At 34.3% G+C, this 17,812-nt stretch overlaps 1 protein-coding gene across 1 annotated transcript in view; it reads right to left on the bottom strand.

Moving 5' to 3' along the window:
• Positions 1-17,812, bottom strand: part of EMB1441 (zinc knuckle (CCHC-type) family protein) — a 231,980-nt gene that overhangs the window by 130,802 nt on the left and 83,366 nt on the right. Inside the window, exon 9 of the mRNA XM_089825338.1 lies at positions 10,254-10,408. Within this exon, the coding sequence (XP_089681464.1) occupies positions 10,254-10,408 (155 nt within the window). The remainder of the gene's footprint in view (positions 1-10,253; positions 10,409-17,812) is intronic.

Here is a 17,812-nt window from a genome sequence, read left to right on the forward strand (position 1 = left end):
ATACGCTTTTCAGCACTTTCAAACTATAAAAACCTTCACTTGTTTATGCCACACCTTAAAATTTTCTGTAATATTTCATCGATTAATGTTTGCCAAAAACGTCTTGCCAAATTTAGGAAAGGGGATTAAATGTTTATATAGAGCCTCAACATATTCACACAGATTAATATGATATTAATCGGCAAATCTTATACAAACCCAATACTTTTATAACCATTGTACTTTCAAGCTACCCTCCGATATTGGAATTTAAGGGGCCAAAGTTAATGGATTTCACTCTCTTTAAAGTCTCCACATCACTATTAAATGCAATAAAATCTTCATGATACTAGAAAATAGTGGCTTCACCTTAATAAATTAAATGCCACCAATACTTTTGATATGGAAGACAACAATAATATTAATGTTTAGACATAAATCAACCGTTATCCATGATGAAATCTTCCAAATAAGTCCATTAATTTTCTGGACCAACTCGGAACTGGGTTTTCTCCAACTTCTCGATTTTAATTTCAAAAAAGATTTATTCAATGTTAACCCTTCAAGCTGGTAGGATACACTGGTTTTATACCACCAGGATAGCCCCCTGTTGAATTTTTGCACAGATTTAACAAATGTTGCACAAAAATTTAAGCAAACAATATTCATGCAAACTGATTTTACTTATCCAACAGATTATATAAAAATCATATAAAATTAGGCCAAAATAAAATCTGGTATTAATTATGAACATGAATGATTACAACCTTGTTTTTTAACAGAAGTGAAATACCTCTATCAGAAATTTGCCCAACAGTGAACTCCATTGTAAATCCACATCCAAAGATGAATTGGACTTTTGTCCAATCCACCTAAAAGTCCTAAACTTATCCACCCTCAGGTTTTCAAATCTGAAAGCCAAAGCTTCTCAAACTTCTTCAAGAGAAAACAATAACCAAAAATGCTTAGAATGAGCCTCTCAATGTTCCTTAATAGTATATCCCTGTGACTTCATTTTTCTTCTGCATATCTCTTTTGTATTTTTTTCTCCCTCTCTTTATCATCCCCCTTTAAACTAAAATGACTTTATTTATCATTCACTAATGTCATTCTTAAATTTGATATAGCTGGACTGCTTAAAACTTAATTATTTAATTGGCACTATTGATGTATGGGTTAGTTTTTAGGATATAAGTATTTAGTTTGGGATCTTTTGATCATCATATGATCTTGTAAGGGGTGTTTTCAGCTTTGTAGATAGGGGAATTTTTTTTTCAACTGGTCTTCTATTTCTGATATTCAAACAGCAGATGCCAAATACCTGCTAAACCTTATTGTACTACATATGGGTGATGAATGGAGTTTTTCTTGACTGGTTCTTTTTTTTCTCCAAGAGCCTTATTTGAATCAGTTTTTACATAATATAAATATTTAAGTTGTTACATCCCAAATTTTGACCTAATTTTAAATTTGCTCATAGCCATTAGATTGAACGGGTTTTTCTTTCATAATCATGTGAAGCAAGTAGTTATTTATAGCCATTGTATTAATTGTTAATGAAGATGGTCGTTAACCATTATTTGTTATGTGATGTTAAGCAGTAGTTTGATTTTGAAATTATGGTTAATAATTAAATTCTTTTAAATATTTATATGAAAATTATTATGGAACTTGTTATTGTGGTGGAAGTGTTTCACGGGTGATTGCAGGAGAAGATGAAGAGGGGAAGCATGGCTAAACGGGATCAATGAATGGGATACTAGCTTAGTCTAGTCAACAGGATTGATAGGTATGACCTTAAATTGCTTTGGTAAGAGGACCTAGCGACTTGAACTTCAGGATACAACTATAGGACCCGCATGAGCTATTAAATAAATAATTTAAGAAACATAAAATATTATATGTACCTCAAAGGACTTTGAGTGATCTTTCACCATATTATTATAATATATACATATGTACATACACATAGATATAAAATAAAGTGACACCATAATATTATTTTTCTTTATAATAAATGATGTCACCTCACCAATATATCTAAGTGTACGTAGATAGATATAAACCATAATATTTTTTGAATTATAACCTTCAAATCTTCTTCCATCCTTTTAATTTTTTTTCTTGTGTTCAAAACTGATTGAACACATTTTAATTGGCGTTCAAGAGCCAAGATATTTCTTTATGTCACAGCTTCTTGGAAGCCAAGGAGTCACGTTACTCTTTATATTTTGAAGTCGACGGAGATGGAAGGCAGCATTTACTCTTATTTTCTTACAACATCCGACTTCCTTGTTTTATGCATACGACTTTGTGTTCATCACCGCCTTCTTCCATAATTTCAACTAACTTTTACTTAGTGCCGATATCAATGCTGTTAACAATTTATAATCATTACATTTTTCCTTCCCACGATTTCTTGAACATACAATTATTCTGCCGGAAATCGTGAGCAACCTCATAATAGGATTGTGTTCGAGATTCTGCAAGCAAAGGTGAGGCGGATTGTTGAGCGTCCAAAAAGACTCCATTTCCAAATTAATTCAGGTTATGTGGAATATCCAAATCCAACATTGCAATATGATTTTTCTTGAACAATTGTTACAACAAAACCGAATTGCATAGCAGTAAGCTACAACTTTTATCATGATGATATCTTGTTTGATATTATAGGATAGATTCTCTCTAAATTAGATTTTTTTATGGCAAGTAAAAGCTAAGTAACCGTGTTATGAAATCATGGTTATTTATGCCATTGGAGATTAGAATTAAACAATATCTTCTGCAAATCTTTAAGAACATCTTCAAATCACAAATTGTGATAAGACGGAATATATAAATATTAATCATGAATCAGTTGAGAATCAATGGACAGAGCCGATTGCTCTAAGATTCGAGCACCTAGGACTCACCGGCTGTATAGCCATGGAAAAGGTGAAGAGGTGAGATGGAATCTGCAATGACATAGAAATAAAAGTCAGATATGATGAATTAAAAACTAAAAACAAATCCTTATTATTGTTTCCTGTTGTCAAGGATCGGGGCATTGAATCCATCAGAAAACCTTGGCCAAGGTCGTTTAAAGGCATGTTTGTCATCTATTGATCACTTGATGTCAGTGGTGCCAGTTATGCAGACATGTCCTTCCATAACTGTGCGGACATTCTAAACACCAGAATGCTCAGGTGGTTGGACTAAGAGTATCCCACGCCCATTCCCGAGGTAGGGAGGGCCTTTCTAATTCAATAGATTGTGTGGGGATAAGTATGGTCCGAGGTTGGGAGGTTAAGCCTAAGTCAATGCTTCTCCTCTTACCTAAAGTTGAGGCTTGCACAACCAACTAAAGACTCACCGGATAATACTTGTATGTTTCCTTTTTCTTCTTTCCATGTTAAGCATTTATTTTACTTGTATGTAGAAAAGATAGTTAATCATTATTATAGTTATTTCAGTTAATCGTTATTTCAACTGATCATTTATGTAGTTATTTCAGTTAATCGTTATTTCCATTGATCATTGATGTAGTTATTCTAGTTAATCGTTATTCTAGATATTTCAGTTGATCATTGATACAGTTATTTTCAGTTAATTGTTATTCTAGTTGATCATTGATACAGTTATTTTCAGTTAATTGTTAATCTAGTTATTTCAGTTGATCACTGATATAGTTATCTCGGTTGAACATGCTTATTTCAGTTAATCGTTGATACTTAAAAACAGTTAATGTCCTATGTAAAGGAATTCAGTTATCTATTCGATAATTATTGGGAAAATCTCTTATAAATCGTCTTTGCTTTTGTTATGAAAAACCGTTTGTTACATAAGTTTTGCCTAAATAAAATGTCCCAAAAAGGGACATTACACAGTATCAGTTACAAACTTGCCATCAAATTACTCATGGACCAGTTTTACTAATTGCCAATTTATTCAACTATGGTAAATTTTATGGAAAGAGAGATCATATTGGGAAAAAAGATCAATATGTTTACGATATGTCCATAGCAAAGAACACAACCTCATCAAAAAAATTAGAACTTCTAGAAGCCGTGATAAGACATTAAGGCCTTAAGATCAAAAGAGCTAGAAGAAAAGAGAAACAGCGTCACTAGCAAAGATAAATATCACCTATCCTTTATTCCCAAGGTTGGACGAGTTTAGTTTATCATGAAACTATTTGGAATCTTTATGATAATATACTTTAGAGTATGCATATCCCAGTAGTCTTTGATTCAAACCTCTAAAAGTTTATTTTCTTGTGAGTGTTAGATACATAACAATCTATATTGTATCTAGGGATAAAGCTCAAAGTGGCCTTTAATGAAGGAATCCCTTTAAAAATGTAATATACCATTTTGAGCAAAATTGTTTTGTGAGCATTTAGCGCAAAGTTCAAGCTTTACCATAAGCTTCTCAATGAGATGGGGAGAACTTCAAACTTCTTGGAGTGCTCAAGGTGGGCTAGTAATGACTTTAGCTCTATGTCACGTGGTTGGCTCCAATCATCATCCCAGATTTTTGAAATCATGTTGTTGTGATCAATGTTTGATACTATTGTCATTTCAATGCTATCCAAGTTTCCTAGACACCACATATGGATTCCCTCAAAGTTTACAGGTCCAAGTCCACATCCTAAAGGTTAATGGATCACTGGCCCCTACCCTCTGTTGCGATATACTCCATTTGATTGGATTTATAAAGGCCCCTCCTTGGGAACACCATACTCCTAAAGTTATCTTTAACACTTATGTCCAACCTTGTTATTCTTCTATCTCATGACGAAAGCCATCAGTGTTAACCAAGTTACCTAGATACCACTATCAACGGATTGCCTCAAAGTTTACAGGTCCATGTCCATATCATGAAGGCCTACCAAACACTAACCCTTACCTTATCTTGGAACAAAGATCCATTGCTTGGAATTTACACAAGCACCTCCCTGGCAACACTTCAATCTTCCCTTCTTACCCAAATAGTAGGAGGATTGAAGCGTGGATATATAATTTCTATTTTGCTATCATAATTGATATTGCAATCTCATTATTGTAAATGATATTAATACTGCAATAGTTATCAATATATGATCAATATTCATATATATAAATATGCATATCATATAGATCTAATATATTATAGAATCATATGAGATTTTTATTTCCTCGTCCTCCTTTTGGAGAAATATCATTGTATTTATATTCTCCTTTATAATCATAATCCATTTGAAAAATCACAACCCTTCATACTTACAACCCTGCCAAAATGTCACATCCTTCCATCATTGTTGTCTATTGAAAAATTCACTTCCTTAATTTCTTCACATTCTTAGCCTCTTCTATTAATCCTTCTTAAACTCCTCTCTTTTCCTCTTCTTCTCCTCTCTTCCAAATGAATTCTCCTCCCTTTTATATCTTAATTTGAAGGAGTCGCATCTCTTTATTACATATCTCTCGACCTTTCATTAAATTTAGTTAATTTATATTATTCTATATTATATTGTTTATTTACTTATTTATTTTATGTTTATTATCATTTATTATTATATCCTATATAGAAAGGTAACACTCTTTCTACAATATGCTCTCTTGTATTTAATTTTATTTATTTATTTATTCATTCATTGTAATTTTATTTTTATTTAATTATTTTAATTATTATTTATTGATAATAGATCATATATGTCATTATTTATATTATAATAATAAGATTTTATTATTATCTTATTTTTACATTTTGAAATTAATTTTAATATACGATTTTATTATGATTATTTACTTAGAAATATTCATTATCTAATTACTATTAAAATTCCATCTTAAAATGGGAACATGACAGATTAACTTCGAGATGGTTCTTCACTCCCACTCTAAAGGGGAGGCTGAAAACATTTTTTTTACTTTTGTGTTGTAGTTTTGATGGTCTCTAGTTTATGATATGCTTGTGGCTCTTTGTGAACTCTACTAGAGGTGGTATTCCTAATGTTACCACTCTTGTTTGCAGACAAGTAACTCCTGCTTCACTATTAATAAAATGAAATATTTATCAAAAAAAATACAAATCAGATACTATTAATTAGTGTATGTATTATTGGATACTATAATATGTATTATTTTAGATTTTACCAATCATGGAATTATAAACAATGTATTATAATTATATGTAATGTCCCCCAATTCTAGAATAGAGTTTAATAATAATAATCTTGAGAAAATATATATATATATATAGATATATATAGACAAATATAAATTATAATATAATCAATAGTATCAATCAAACATAATATATTATATTAATATAATAATATAATATCTTATAAATGAATAAATGAAATTATACTATTGATTTATATTATTAATATATTAATTATCATATTTGATTAAATAATATAAATAAATCATATCATACAATTATATTTATTGAAATATAAGCATATTTCAATGTAATAATAAACCAATATTAAAATATAAATACATTGAATTAATATCAATAGTTGTGACTATTCACTTTCACGCATATATTAAACAAGTGATGGTATTAACGAAGGGGAGGAGAAACGGAGGACTGGAGTGGCAGACCGAAGACGAAAGAAGGCGAGTCTTATAGCATTCGGGCATTGAAAGGAATTGATAACAAAGGAAGCAAAGGAGTCTTACACAAGCAAGAGAAATAGCAGAGCGCAAACTATATAATGGAGAACGTTTCTCATATTGAATCAAATCTGGAACAACAATCTCCATTATTAATAGAGAATTATTGCAGACAGAGTAATGAATATTAACGCAGAATAGGAGTAGAGATAGGGAGAGTGAACAAGCCAAGCAATCAGCGAATAGGAAGAAAGTCAAGGGATTGGACAGAGCAGAAGCCGTCAACGATACTTCTCTCTCCGTGGTTTTTTTTATAGCACGGTTATATTATATCGAATAGGACTCACTATCAATTTACATGCAATCAAAACAAAAAAAATCAATCCACCTTCAGCATTTGCTTTCTAACCTTCTTTGGCACCAGATTATCCAACATTTGATATTATCACCATAGCATATGGCATACAACAGTAACATTCATGTGGATTGGAGTGGCATTCAGAACGTCCATCCTATTATTTTATTCAGGAAACTACACAAGTACGGAATATACAGTCAGCGTTAATATACAGGGAGGAACAGAGAAGAACTTACAAAATAAAGGACATCAATCAGGAATCAAAGAAGTGAGAGAAGTATATAGGATACCAATCTAAGAGGAGCAATAAGCAGCGAACAGGGATAAGGCAAAGTAGATTGACAAAGAGAAGTTAAAGCAAATCAGATCCTGGTCAGAGAGTGGTCTATATAAAAGTATATCCAGTAATACTCTTTATTGGCGGCACCAACAATTATTACGAGCATAAATATATCCAATTCAGAATCTGATGTCAAGGGTATGATCAGTTTCAAAGGAAAACTAGACATCTGCAAGATAAATATATAGAGAATAATCCACCATAATGAATCAGTTCAAACAAATGAATCTGCCAAACAGTATTCTCATAAGGGAATACCCAGACAGGGACAACAGATGTTTACAAAGATAATTCACCAAAATACAGAGACAACTACAGTAAGATATTGTAAAGAATATTAAATTAAAGAATTGGTTCACCACAAACTGTGACTCATTTTTGAATAGGTATGACTGAGTGGATACATGGATAATAGTAAGAAAGCGTATATAAGGGAACTAAGGTCTGAGCTATGCCAACAAGTGTACCATTACTTATACATACATGAGCGAAAGATGAATTTTTGGAGAAGAAACATTTCTTATATCTATCACATCCGGATCAGTATTGAACATCAAATCTAGGTTGATATAATCAATCTAGTATATTATTATTCACATCCAGTATAGGAATATAATTGCCAGGGCAACCATCAAAAGTCATTTTGTATTACATGTTAGGAATCATAAGGGTCGTTAAGTATAAATTTATTTTTCAAGAACTAATCATCTAAGTTACAAATTCAATCATCTACATCAGACACCCAGTGGCATTGATATATCATTGACCTTGAAGTAGTAGTACACAAGATTATAATGAAATCAAGAACAAAAATAAAAAATAAGAATGAACAATTCAAGCTAGTGCCCTGAATCCAAAGAGAACCTAAGAGGGGACATTACATTATAATATTACAAATAGTAAATATTATATTATCATATTATAATATTCAATCAAATCTTCAATAAAAGTGTCAATTCATTGCCGATTTTTTTGTTGCATTTTTGGTAATTCTGAGATTTTTTTTAAAATATTGGGTCAGCCGAGTTATTGCAGATCCCGAGTTTTTCATATACATACATATATATATCGTTATGTATCTGTGTGGTGTGTGTTGAATGCAACGAGAAAGAAGATTTTTCGGGTGTAAACGGGAAGTTAATGAGCAGATTGAGATCTCATTGGAGCATATTTGTGGAAGCAAATTATAGCAGCATTTTGTATTGAAGTCAGTGCCTATAGCAGGTTAGTGCCTACAATTAGAGGTGGGAATTGGTGCTTCTAATGGGTTGGTCCTCATGAATTAAGTTAGGGGCTGGTGCCTCTAATAGGCTACTGCCTACATACATTATAAAAGGATGTATTTATATTTAAGCATTAATTGCTGTGGTTTTTCCAATTACATTTTCCACGTAAGTTCTAGTGTTTTTGGTATTCTTAATTGATAAACTCTGTATATGTGTTGATTAAGCTCAAAAAAGGAAATTACAATTACTTGATCAGGTTTTAAAAGATTGAAATTCATTGATATGCTGATTCACTACCCCTTCCCTCACCCTGCCTCTCAATATATTTGTGCTCTTCAACTTCATTAAGACCATTGATTGTTAAAGTAAATTCAATGATTTTTAATCAGTTCCGAATTTTAAGGGATGTTGAGCAGGTTGGCCCACCAATATAGCATAGGTAGTTACAAATACAGCATGTGTGCAAGTCAGTGGAGCTATTAGCAGCATTATCACCTAACTTCTTCCTTCAATGTTGAAGAATCCCCTCTCGGATTCTACTGGCTCATACCAAAGCAATATACATTTCGCTCTATCAAAAGCTAATCGCATATGAAACATAGCTCCTTGTGACTCAAACGAGCTTTCTTTTATAACTAAGGGAGCTGCCTATAAAAGTCATGGGGAATGAAGGAAATGCTATCTGAGCTGTGTCAAGCTGTTCTCCTTTCCTAGTATTGGGTGGAAGAGCATGGAGTAAGGATGGAAGCACACAGATAGAAGGGAGCATAATAAAGGGAAGGGAGTTTGGGAGGGGGAGTTGCAAGCTTAGGAGATGCAAGTGGAGCAGAGATGTTCCAGCATGTGAAGGAAATAGGAGTATTGCAACTCTACAAGTTAAGAAGGTCAAGGACTGCTACGACACTTTTAAAAGTATTTACGGATCATAAAACCCAAATTTATTGTCAAGTGCAAAGATAATGAAATTCTAACAGAAATTCAGTCTATACCAAACACAAATGGTACATAAAACATTACTTTATCAATAAAATCATAGGAAAATTCTGGGAAAAATTGCTTACAAAGTCAACCTGAAATATATGTTGAATCATTGATGCCAAGCAATTAACTCAATTTTGCCAAATATAGAAGATTCTACCTGATCTATATATGTCTAATTGTATTGCTTAAATATGTCATGACAAGTACCATCCTCCCAAACTTAAATTTGTACAGGGTTCACTGGGTTGAAAGTTGTATAACTATAACCAGGTTGAAAGATCTCAATGTAAACTTCCATCTGCTCTCAATGAAAATACTCTAACATGGCATTTAGTTGAAAGAGACCTGAGAATACTTGTTCTTATATAATTCATGGATTTATCAGAAAAATAAAGGCCTGTAATAAAAAAAATTTTAAATCAAATCTTTGTTTCCTAGTACTATCTTAAGCTTTGGGTGATCTTCGTATTCAAGCATCACACGGAATGAACTTGCCATATAATAGCGTATTATAATTTGAATTTTCACAAAGAATGAAAACTTAACATGCTGCCAAGTTAGCCCTGGCAATTTTATGGAGAAATTTTCATTTTTTTGCATAATATATGGAACCACATTTTAAAAAGAAGAAATGTGAAGATGAATTAGTTTATCAAATTTTCATCTTTAGAGTAGAAAATATTATCAAAAACATGATTCTGTGCATATGAACCATAAAGTAAACCTATATATGGTAGATTATATGAGAACATGAAATTCTAATAAGGGGTAATATGTTGACTTACAAATCTCCCTTTTTCATGTATCGCTTGACAAGCAACTCATTCTGTTGTGCATCACGGCCACTGATAACCAAGTAATTCTCACTACTTATAAACCAATTAAATTTCTCAAACCAATGAACCTTACGAATATGTGAGATTGAAGCAATAGTTTTAGCCTGCAATTCAATAGAGACTTCAAGAATTAAAATCAATTGTTTTCCCACTTTTTTCCAAGTACTAATCTTTTTCACAATATACACCAAACTAAAAAAACATCTGGGAACCAGTTTTTAAAATGACAGATTGTACCACATTTAACATGAAAAATAAAAAATGATGAGATCAAAATATGATCAAGAGAAAAGATTGTGAAGTCTTAAATTTTCCAATACAATTTTCACTGATGTTTCTTAGGACTTTGTATATACTCTAATCCCTATGTTCCACAGGTAATGGTAAAATATTAGATAGATTGATGAATGAACAAGATAGATAGATAGATGATTTTTAACATCCATGAGGCTAAACATAGTCTATGGGACAGCCTTCCAACTAAACCAACTTTAACAATTCGGTTCTTTTTTTGTGCAAGCTAATGATGAGCCCACCTAACTTCTCAATGTTCTCCTCCCTGAATGAGTTGTGCCAAGAGCTGCCAGATATAATATCCACAAATTTGAACCTGATGTCCTTATAAGCCTCACATTCTAACATCAAGTGTTGTTCAGTTTCCACCTTTTTTGAGTTGCAAAGTGTGCAAACTCTCTCTTCCCAAGACTCTTTTGGTCTGTTCCACTATCCAGTTTCACATCACAATTGAGGAGAATTGGTTCTGAGCTGTGGAATAAGACTTTTAGCTCTCCAAGAAATGTTGGCCCTATGTATGCCTTTTGAAGTTAATCACATGTGGGGTCGAACTCGCTGATATAATAAGTTTTTTTTCCCTTCCAAGTCTGCTTCCTCAATTTCTCTTATAGTATGTCTCCATAACAAAGGCCTTTATTTCTTTATTATTTGCGGGACACATTGAAATGAATATTCCATTTGCTCGTCCACTTGATGTTTTGTTGCATCCATGTCTTTTTACGTTTGCACAATATATCATTAAAGACCACTTCACAGATTTCTTCAGTTCTTTTAAGATAACTAATGAGGCAAACCATAGCAAGATGTTCATTTATAGTTTACAAACACAATGTTTCTATTACGAAACAACCGTTGTTATTAGAAATATTCTAATAATGAAAGATTATCTACAATATTAGAAACACTCTAATATTTACAAGATTTCCAATATTGACCATTAAAGTAGTAATAATCAGGATATTAAGGATATTATTTTAAAGCCCTCCCTTGATGGTCAATTTGTCTATGACACCAAGAAGCCCCCTGAACTTAACAAGCTTCTCTAGAAATAGGGACTTGGTGAGAATATCAACAGACTAGTCTATTTAGGATTATATTACAAACCTATGGATCCATTTTCAACTAGCTAATGGATGAAGTGACAATGAATGTCACTATGCTTGGTGCGCTCATGGAAGATTGAATTCTTGGTGAGTTTGAGGATCCCTTGACTATTACAAAAGAGGGGTGAAGGGTCTACCTAAGAAATATGGATGTTGGAAAGCGTCAACCTGCTTCGGTTATTCCCCAATACTCAACTTCCATTGAGGAAAAAGATATAGCTTGTTACTTCTTACTAGTCCAAGTGATAGCACATGCGACCAAACTAAAGACCTACTCAGAAGTGAACATTTTGTCAAAAACGGAGCCTCCCCAATCCGAGTTTATGTAGCTAACGAGTCATGGATCTTTGGTTTGTCCATAGACAATACCAAAGTCAGGAGTGCCCTTAACAAAGTGCAAGATGCACTTTGTTGCAGCCCAGTAATCTGAAGTAGGAGTTGCCATGATGCAAGATATGTAACTCACTGCAAAGTATGCAAAGGAGGAATTAGATCTGGCGGTGGTGAGATATATCAAACAGCTAGTTGTCTGAATGCAGATTTATTATCAACTGAAGATCAAGATTTGGCTAACAACTTTAGACCAAACTCCATAGGTGTAGATGTAGGTTTAAAGTTCTACATTCTGAATTTGTCAAGAAGAGTTTGGGCATACTTAGACTAAGAGATAAAGCTGCCATGTGAACGGTGTCAAACCTTGACACCTAGGCAATAGTACAAAAGCCCAAAGTCAATGTTCTCAAAAGACAAACATAGATTATGTTTAATGCCCTGAACCGAAGATTCAGAACTTCCAATGATTATCAAATCAATAACATATATAGCCAAAAAGATATTATTGCCTATAGTCTTGATAGGCAGATTTGATTCAGGACTCCTCTAAAAACTTTGATCAACGAGGTATTTATCACTTTTCATCTACCATGCCTGGGGAACCTGTCTAAGGTAACAGAGTGCTTTCACCACTTTGAGTACTTGGTGTTTTTTGACCAACAACCTTGAATCCAAAAGGTTGCGTGATGTACACTTCTTCCTCTAACTCACAATTCAAGAAAGCACTTTTTATATCCATTTGATGGACCATCTAGTCACACTAAGCTACCATAGTGAGGACTAATCTGATGGTGCCCATCTCTGTTGTCGGAGCAAAGATCTCTTCTTAATCAATTCCTTCATGCTAACAAAGCATTTGGCAACAAGACGAGCCTTCTACTTATCTAAAGTGCCATCAACTTTGTATTTGACTTTGCAGTGTTTACCGCATAGATTAATTAAGAATTGCACACAGATAAAGAACACGAACACAAACAGTAGAACTCTTATTATTATTATTCGCATATGCCCATAGTACATTACACTTCGATGATATGATATGATCTGATGATTACAATGCTTTCCGAAGGGGTTATAAATACTTTCCGAAGAACTTTCCCGAAGGAGTCTGTCGGCCACATACATTATGTCCGCTACAAACTATTTACCCATCAGCTACATAACAATTTCCTTTCCAACGGGACTCGTCGGCTGATACACAATTTCCTTTCCGAAGGGACCCATTGGCTGATACACAATTTCTTTTCCGAAGGGACCCATCGGCTGATACACAATTTCCTTTCCGAAGGGACCCATCGGCTGATACACAATTTCTACCGACGACATGCAGCCCATTTGATTCCCCTAGATTTCTTTCCTAAGGGAAAATCTGACAAAACCCGAGCATTATTTTTCAACAACTTACGATGTCCAATCTTAATAGCTTCTTCCTACTCAAGTATCCATTTGTCCTATGTATGTGTTTAAGGATAATTAACACTATAAATGTTGGCCATGATAGAAAAGCTTACAAAATCAAAAGGTTTGCTCTTCTTCCAAACAATTCTACCCTCGATGAGTTCATCATCACGAAGATCATCAATCATCTTAGCCCACCATTTAGGCCTAAGAGTAGAAGTGACAACATCAGAATTAGGAGAAGCAGCAAGATCATCATCATCAAACAAAAGATCGAATAAATACTGAGAAAAATCAAGTGAAGTTGCATGTTTGAGTGATCCCGCAAGGGACGAAACTAGTGGGGAGGTAGGAACTAGAACAACCGGAGCCCTCCCATCAAGTAGACCTAATGGAAGACGAAGACCCAAATTTTGAGCTTGCAGAAACTGACTTTAGAATCCATACCTCGAGGAGAGAGTTGAAATGGCCCTCATTCCTTGTCAAAAGCCACATATCAATTGAAGATGAGATGATTAGTCTCAATATCAACCAAGTGATAGGCTTTGTGATTATCATTGTAGCCTGTTAGCATGAGTTTCTAGCTCTTGGCATCTAACTTGGTGTGTTTATCATCAAGCATCTAGACAAAGGCAGTGGAGCCAAAAACTTTGAGATGACTATCTTGGGCTTACTACCTAACCAAGCCTCTTCAGAGTCTACTTCTAGGCAACCATTATAGGAGTGCAGTTGAGAAGATAGACGACAATGTAGACTGCTTCAGCTCAAAATTTCATTAGAACACTTTTGCTCAAGCATAAACCGAGCCATTTCTCCTACGGGTTCTCTGCTCAACGACATAGTGGTGTAGGGTATTGTTTATTGCCGCTTTACGCCATGTTCACAAAAATCCCAAAAGGCCAAGGAATAAAATTCTCCCTAATTGTCAGTTCTAAAAGAATCAATATCTTGACCACACTCTTTTCTACAAATGCTTTGAAGTTTTCAAACAAAACAAACAACATTGATTTTTATGAAGGAAACATGCACAAATTTTACAACTAAACTCCTCAACAAAAAGTTAAAAAATATACCTAGACTTGGTAACAGAATGAGTAACCATTGGTCCACAAATATCAGCATGGACCAACTATAATGCCTTAAAAGCTCTACAAGAGTCGCCATCTAAAAAAAGAGAGCAATGTTGCTTCCCAGACTGACATGCTCGCAAACTCTAAGATTCTAGGTCTAAATTTACAACAGACCAAAGACAAGATCTTCCTAAATGAGCTAAGATAGTGTGCATTCAAGTGCCCATACCACTAATGCCAAAGTGTACTAATAGAGGAACGTTGAGTTGTCATAGCAAGCTCCTAAGAATCAATAGAGTCAACAAGTTTAAAAGGACCATTGATGCAAAGCAATCAGGGCTTTGTAGTTCTCAAACCAAAACTTGTCATATGCTCAAAATGATGTGTTGTTTCCCAATGTTCTCTGATGCACCAAAAGGCTCAAATGCCCCAAATTATGAACTCAACCTTCCCAATGACCCACAATGGTTATAAGGGTTTCTACTTACCCAATCTACCCAACAAAATCAATTTTCAAAGTTCCAAGTGCCCAACTTATATACAAACCCAAAATGCTGTCTTAATAGGCCTAATTCCCTATTAGGTCTCCAGTCTGTTTTTGACCCTTTGCTCCAAAACTTTCCAAATGATCTTCAAAATAAATCATGGATTTGAGTACCCAGTTGGGAGTATTTCAACATATCAAAGGCTCAACATATGTTATTTTAGACCAATTAGTCAAACTGACCAACAATGACTGTTTTGAGGCCTTAATTACCCCACTTTTACGAAGCAACCCCATCAATTAGTTAACTCCTGACCTTGGCTCAATCAACAGAGTTATAATGACTCCAATTAAGATAAAATGCAATCAATTTGACTCTATAGACTCTCCACATACAAAAGCCCCAAATTGCCCTTTGAAACCCTCATTAAACTAGGGCTTGATCAATGTCAGCCTTCTCAATCCAATCTCAACCAAACAAAGGTTAATTCACTATCTCCTCAACATATACTAAGGGATTCAATCAATAAAAGTCATCTTTATCAAGGCAGATGGCCTACTGCAATAATCATCATCACTTTAGTGTTCTTTCAACGAGTGCTCCATGATAATCACCAAGTTTTAGTTACTCCTTTGCCAATTTGGGTTAGTCATATATTATACAAGTTATTTCATGATCATTCCATGAGAATCAGTTTAATACATTCATGGACTGATCATTGATCTTTGTAGAAACTCAAAACTGTTATTAAGAACGCAATATTCTAAACTCTATCACCATCAACTTTGAGAAACACAAAGACAATATTACCTTAAATCATTCATGTGGCTTGTAAAGAGCTTAATCCTGGTATTCAGACCATCCAAATGCCAAACTGAACCACTATGTTTATTCAATCATGTATATACACAAGGAAAATTGCAAAAATGTTGTTTATTCAAGCACAGTCCATACAAATATTGTCACCATTGTACTACTCTGCCTTCCCATGCCTTGACCAGGCTATATAAGATGTTAATCAACTGTCTTAACTGATCCAAATTGGTTTCAAGTGATTACAAATACTTTGAGACCTTTAAATAAGGTTTCCCTCCAAAATGGCACTAGCCATTGGAATTCAAAAATTTGAATTTAAGACTCTTATTTAGTTAACTTACCTTGTTGTGTAACCTATTTAACTTTGGAATTTGATCCTCCTAGGATCCATTCAACTTGTCTCGGAACTTATGAGCCTATCTTGACCACTCTTGGGCACTACTGGTCCCTATTACAATCATTTAGGTCCTAAGGTCCTTATCAGGACCTTAAGGACTTTTAATCAATAAATTGATCTTATCATTATAAAATGGCATAATGGGCTGTAATATATCCCAATTGATCTTCCTTGATGTCTTCAAGTCCTCCTTGATTCCTTGGTCCTCCAAATTGCCATGTGCCTACCTAGGAGCCCCTACACCATACTCCCCACCAACAAAAGGACACCAATGTGTGCCCACAACTACTCCTTCCTTATCCATATTACTATGCCTTTCTGCCATCTTGTAGTCTTTGTCATCATCATCAGTTTTCAACACCAATAGTGATGCTCTATTCCCATGATCCTCTTTCACAGACCAGTACTTCATGTGACCCTGCAAATCAATATACTCCTTGCCAAAGCAAATTATTTTTTACTCATATGAACAACCATTTTGCAAAGGTTTTAGAATAAACTCTTTACCATCTTTATGCACAAGATAGGAGTTCTTGTACCCATCATGCATTGTCCTTATAATGGACTGCCAAAATCTCCCCAGTAGGATATGACATCATATCATTGGTAATATGTCACATAGTATTTGCTCCTTGTACTCACCAATGGAAAAATCAACATAGGTTTGCTCCCTAATCGCAGGGCTATGTTCATCACTCACCCAAGGGGCTCTATATGGTCTAGGATCTAGGATGTGCAAATCTCCTCAAATGCAACTTGTTGATCATTTAATAAGAAACCAAATTGTAAAAAGATCCTGAGTCTATTATCATTTTGCAAATTTTACCATGGCTTAAACTATGGGTTTTAAAGATAGATACTTTTGGTCTTCCTGGCCCTTGCATAACCAATTCCTTTATCATCATGACAAAGCCTCCTTCAATGTATGGATCTAACTCAACAAATTTACCTTTCTCTTTGCTTTCTTCCTCCCCTGCCACTTGTGTCAAAGTCACTTTCTTATCAGACTTCTTGGTACCCTTTTCAGGACTCCTGTAGAAAGAATGCCCTTCTTCACCACATTTATAACACTTCCTTGTGAAGGAACTCGCTCCTCTACCTACACCAAATCTTCCACCACCTCTTTGTCCATTCCTTTGTTCATACATGGGCTCCTTGCCTTTGTCACGGTTGCTTTCCCCTGACTTTCATTGTTTTTGTTGCTTCTACCCCTGTTTATCTAACCTTTTCCATTCCTTTGCCTTTCTTGCCTTCTCTTCAACTTGTCCTCAACCCTAATGGCTAATTTGCAACTTTCTTCCATAGTGCTAGGTGCAGCAAGCTAATTTCATCTTGTATGTTGAACCTTAGCCCACCCAGGTATCTTGCCACTTTTTCCTCCTCATCTTCATCATGTGATGAAGACATCAAATTTGTGAAACTCCTTTGCATACCTTTGGACATACATCTCCTTTTGCCTCAAACACTACAATTTCTTGTACAACTGCACTTTATAGTCTTTCGGAAGGAACTTCTCCCTCATCTTGTCCATCATCCTTGACCATTAAGTGATTCTAGGCATCTTCTTCTTCCACCTATCTACTTGTAAGCAATTTACCCATAGCAATGGATT

This window comes from Cupressus sempervirens, chromosome 4 (genome assembly GCF_028749045.1).
Source record: "Cupressus sempervirens isolate cs-2001-9-10 chromosome 4, ASM2874904v1, whole genome shotgun sequence".
Classification (NCBI taxonomy): Eukaryota; Viridiplantae; Streptophyta; class Pinopsida; order Cupressales; family Cupressaceae; genus Cupressus; species Cupressus sempervirens.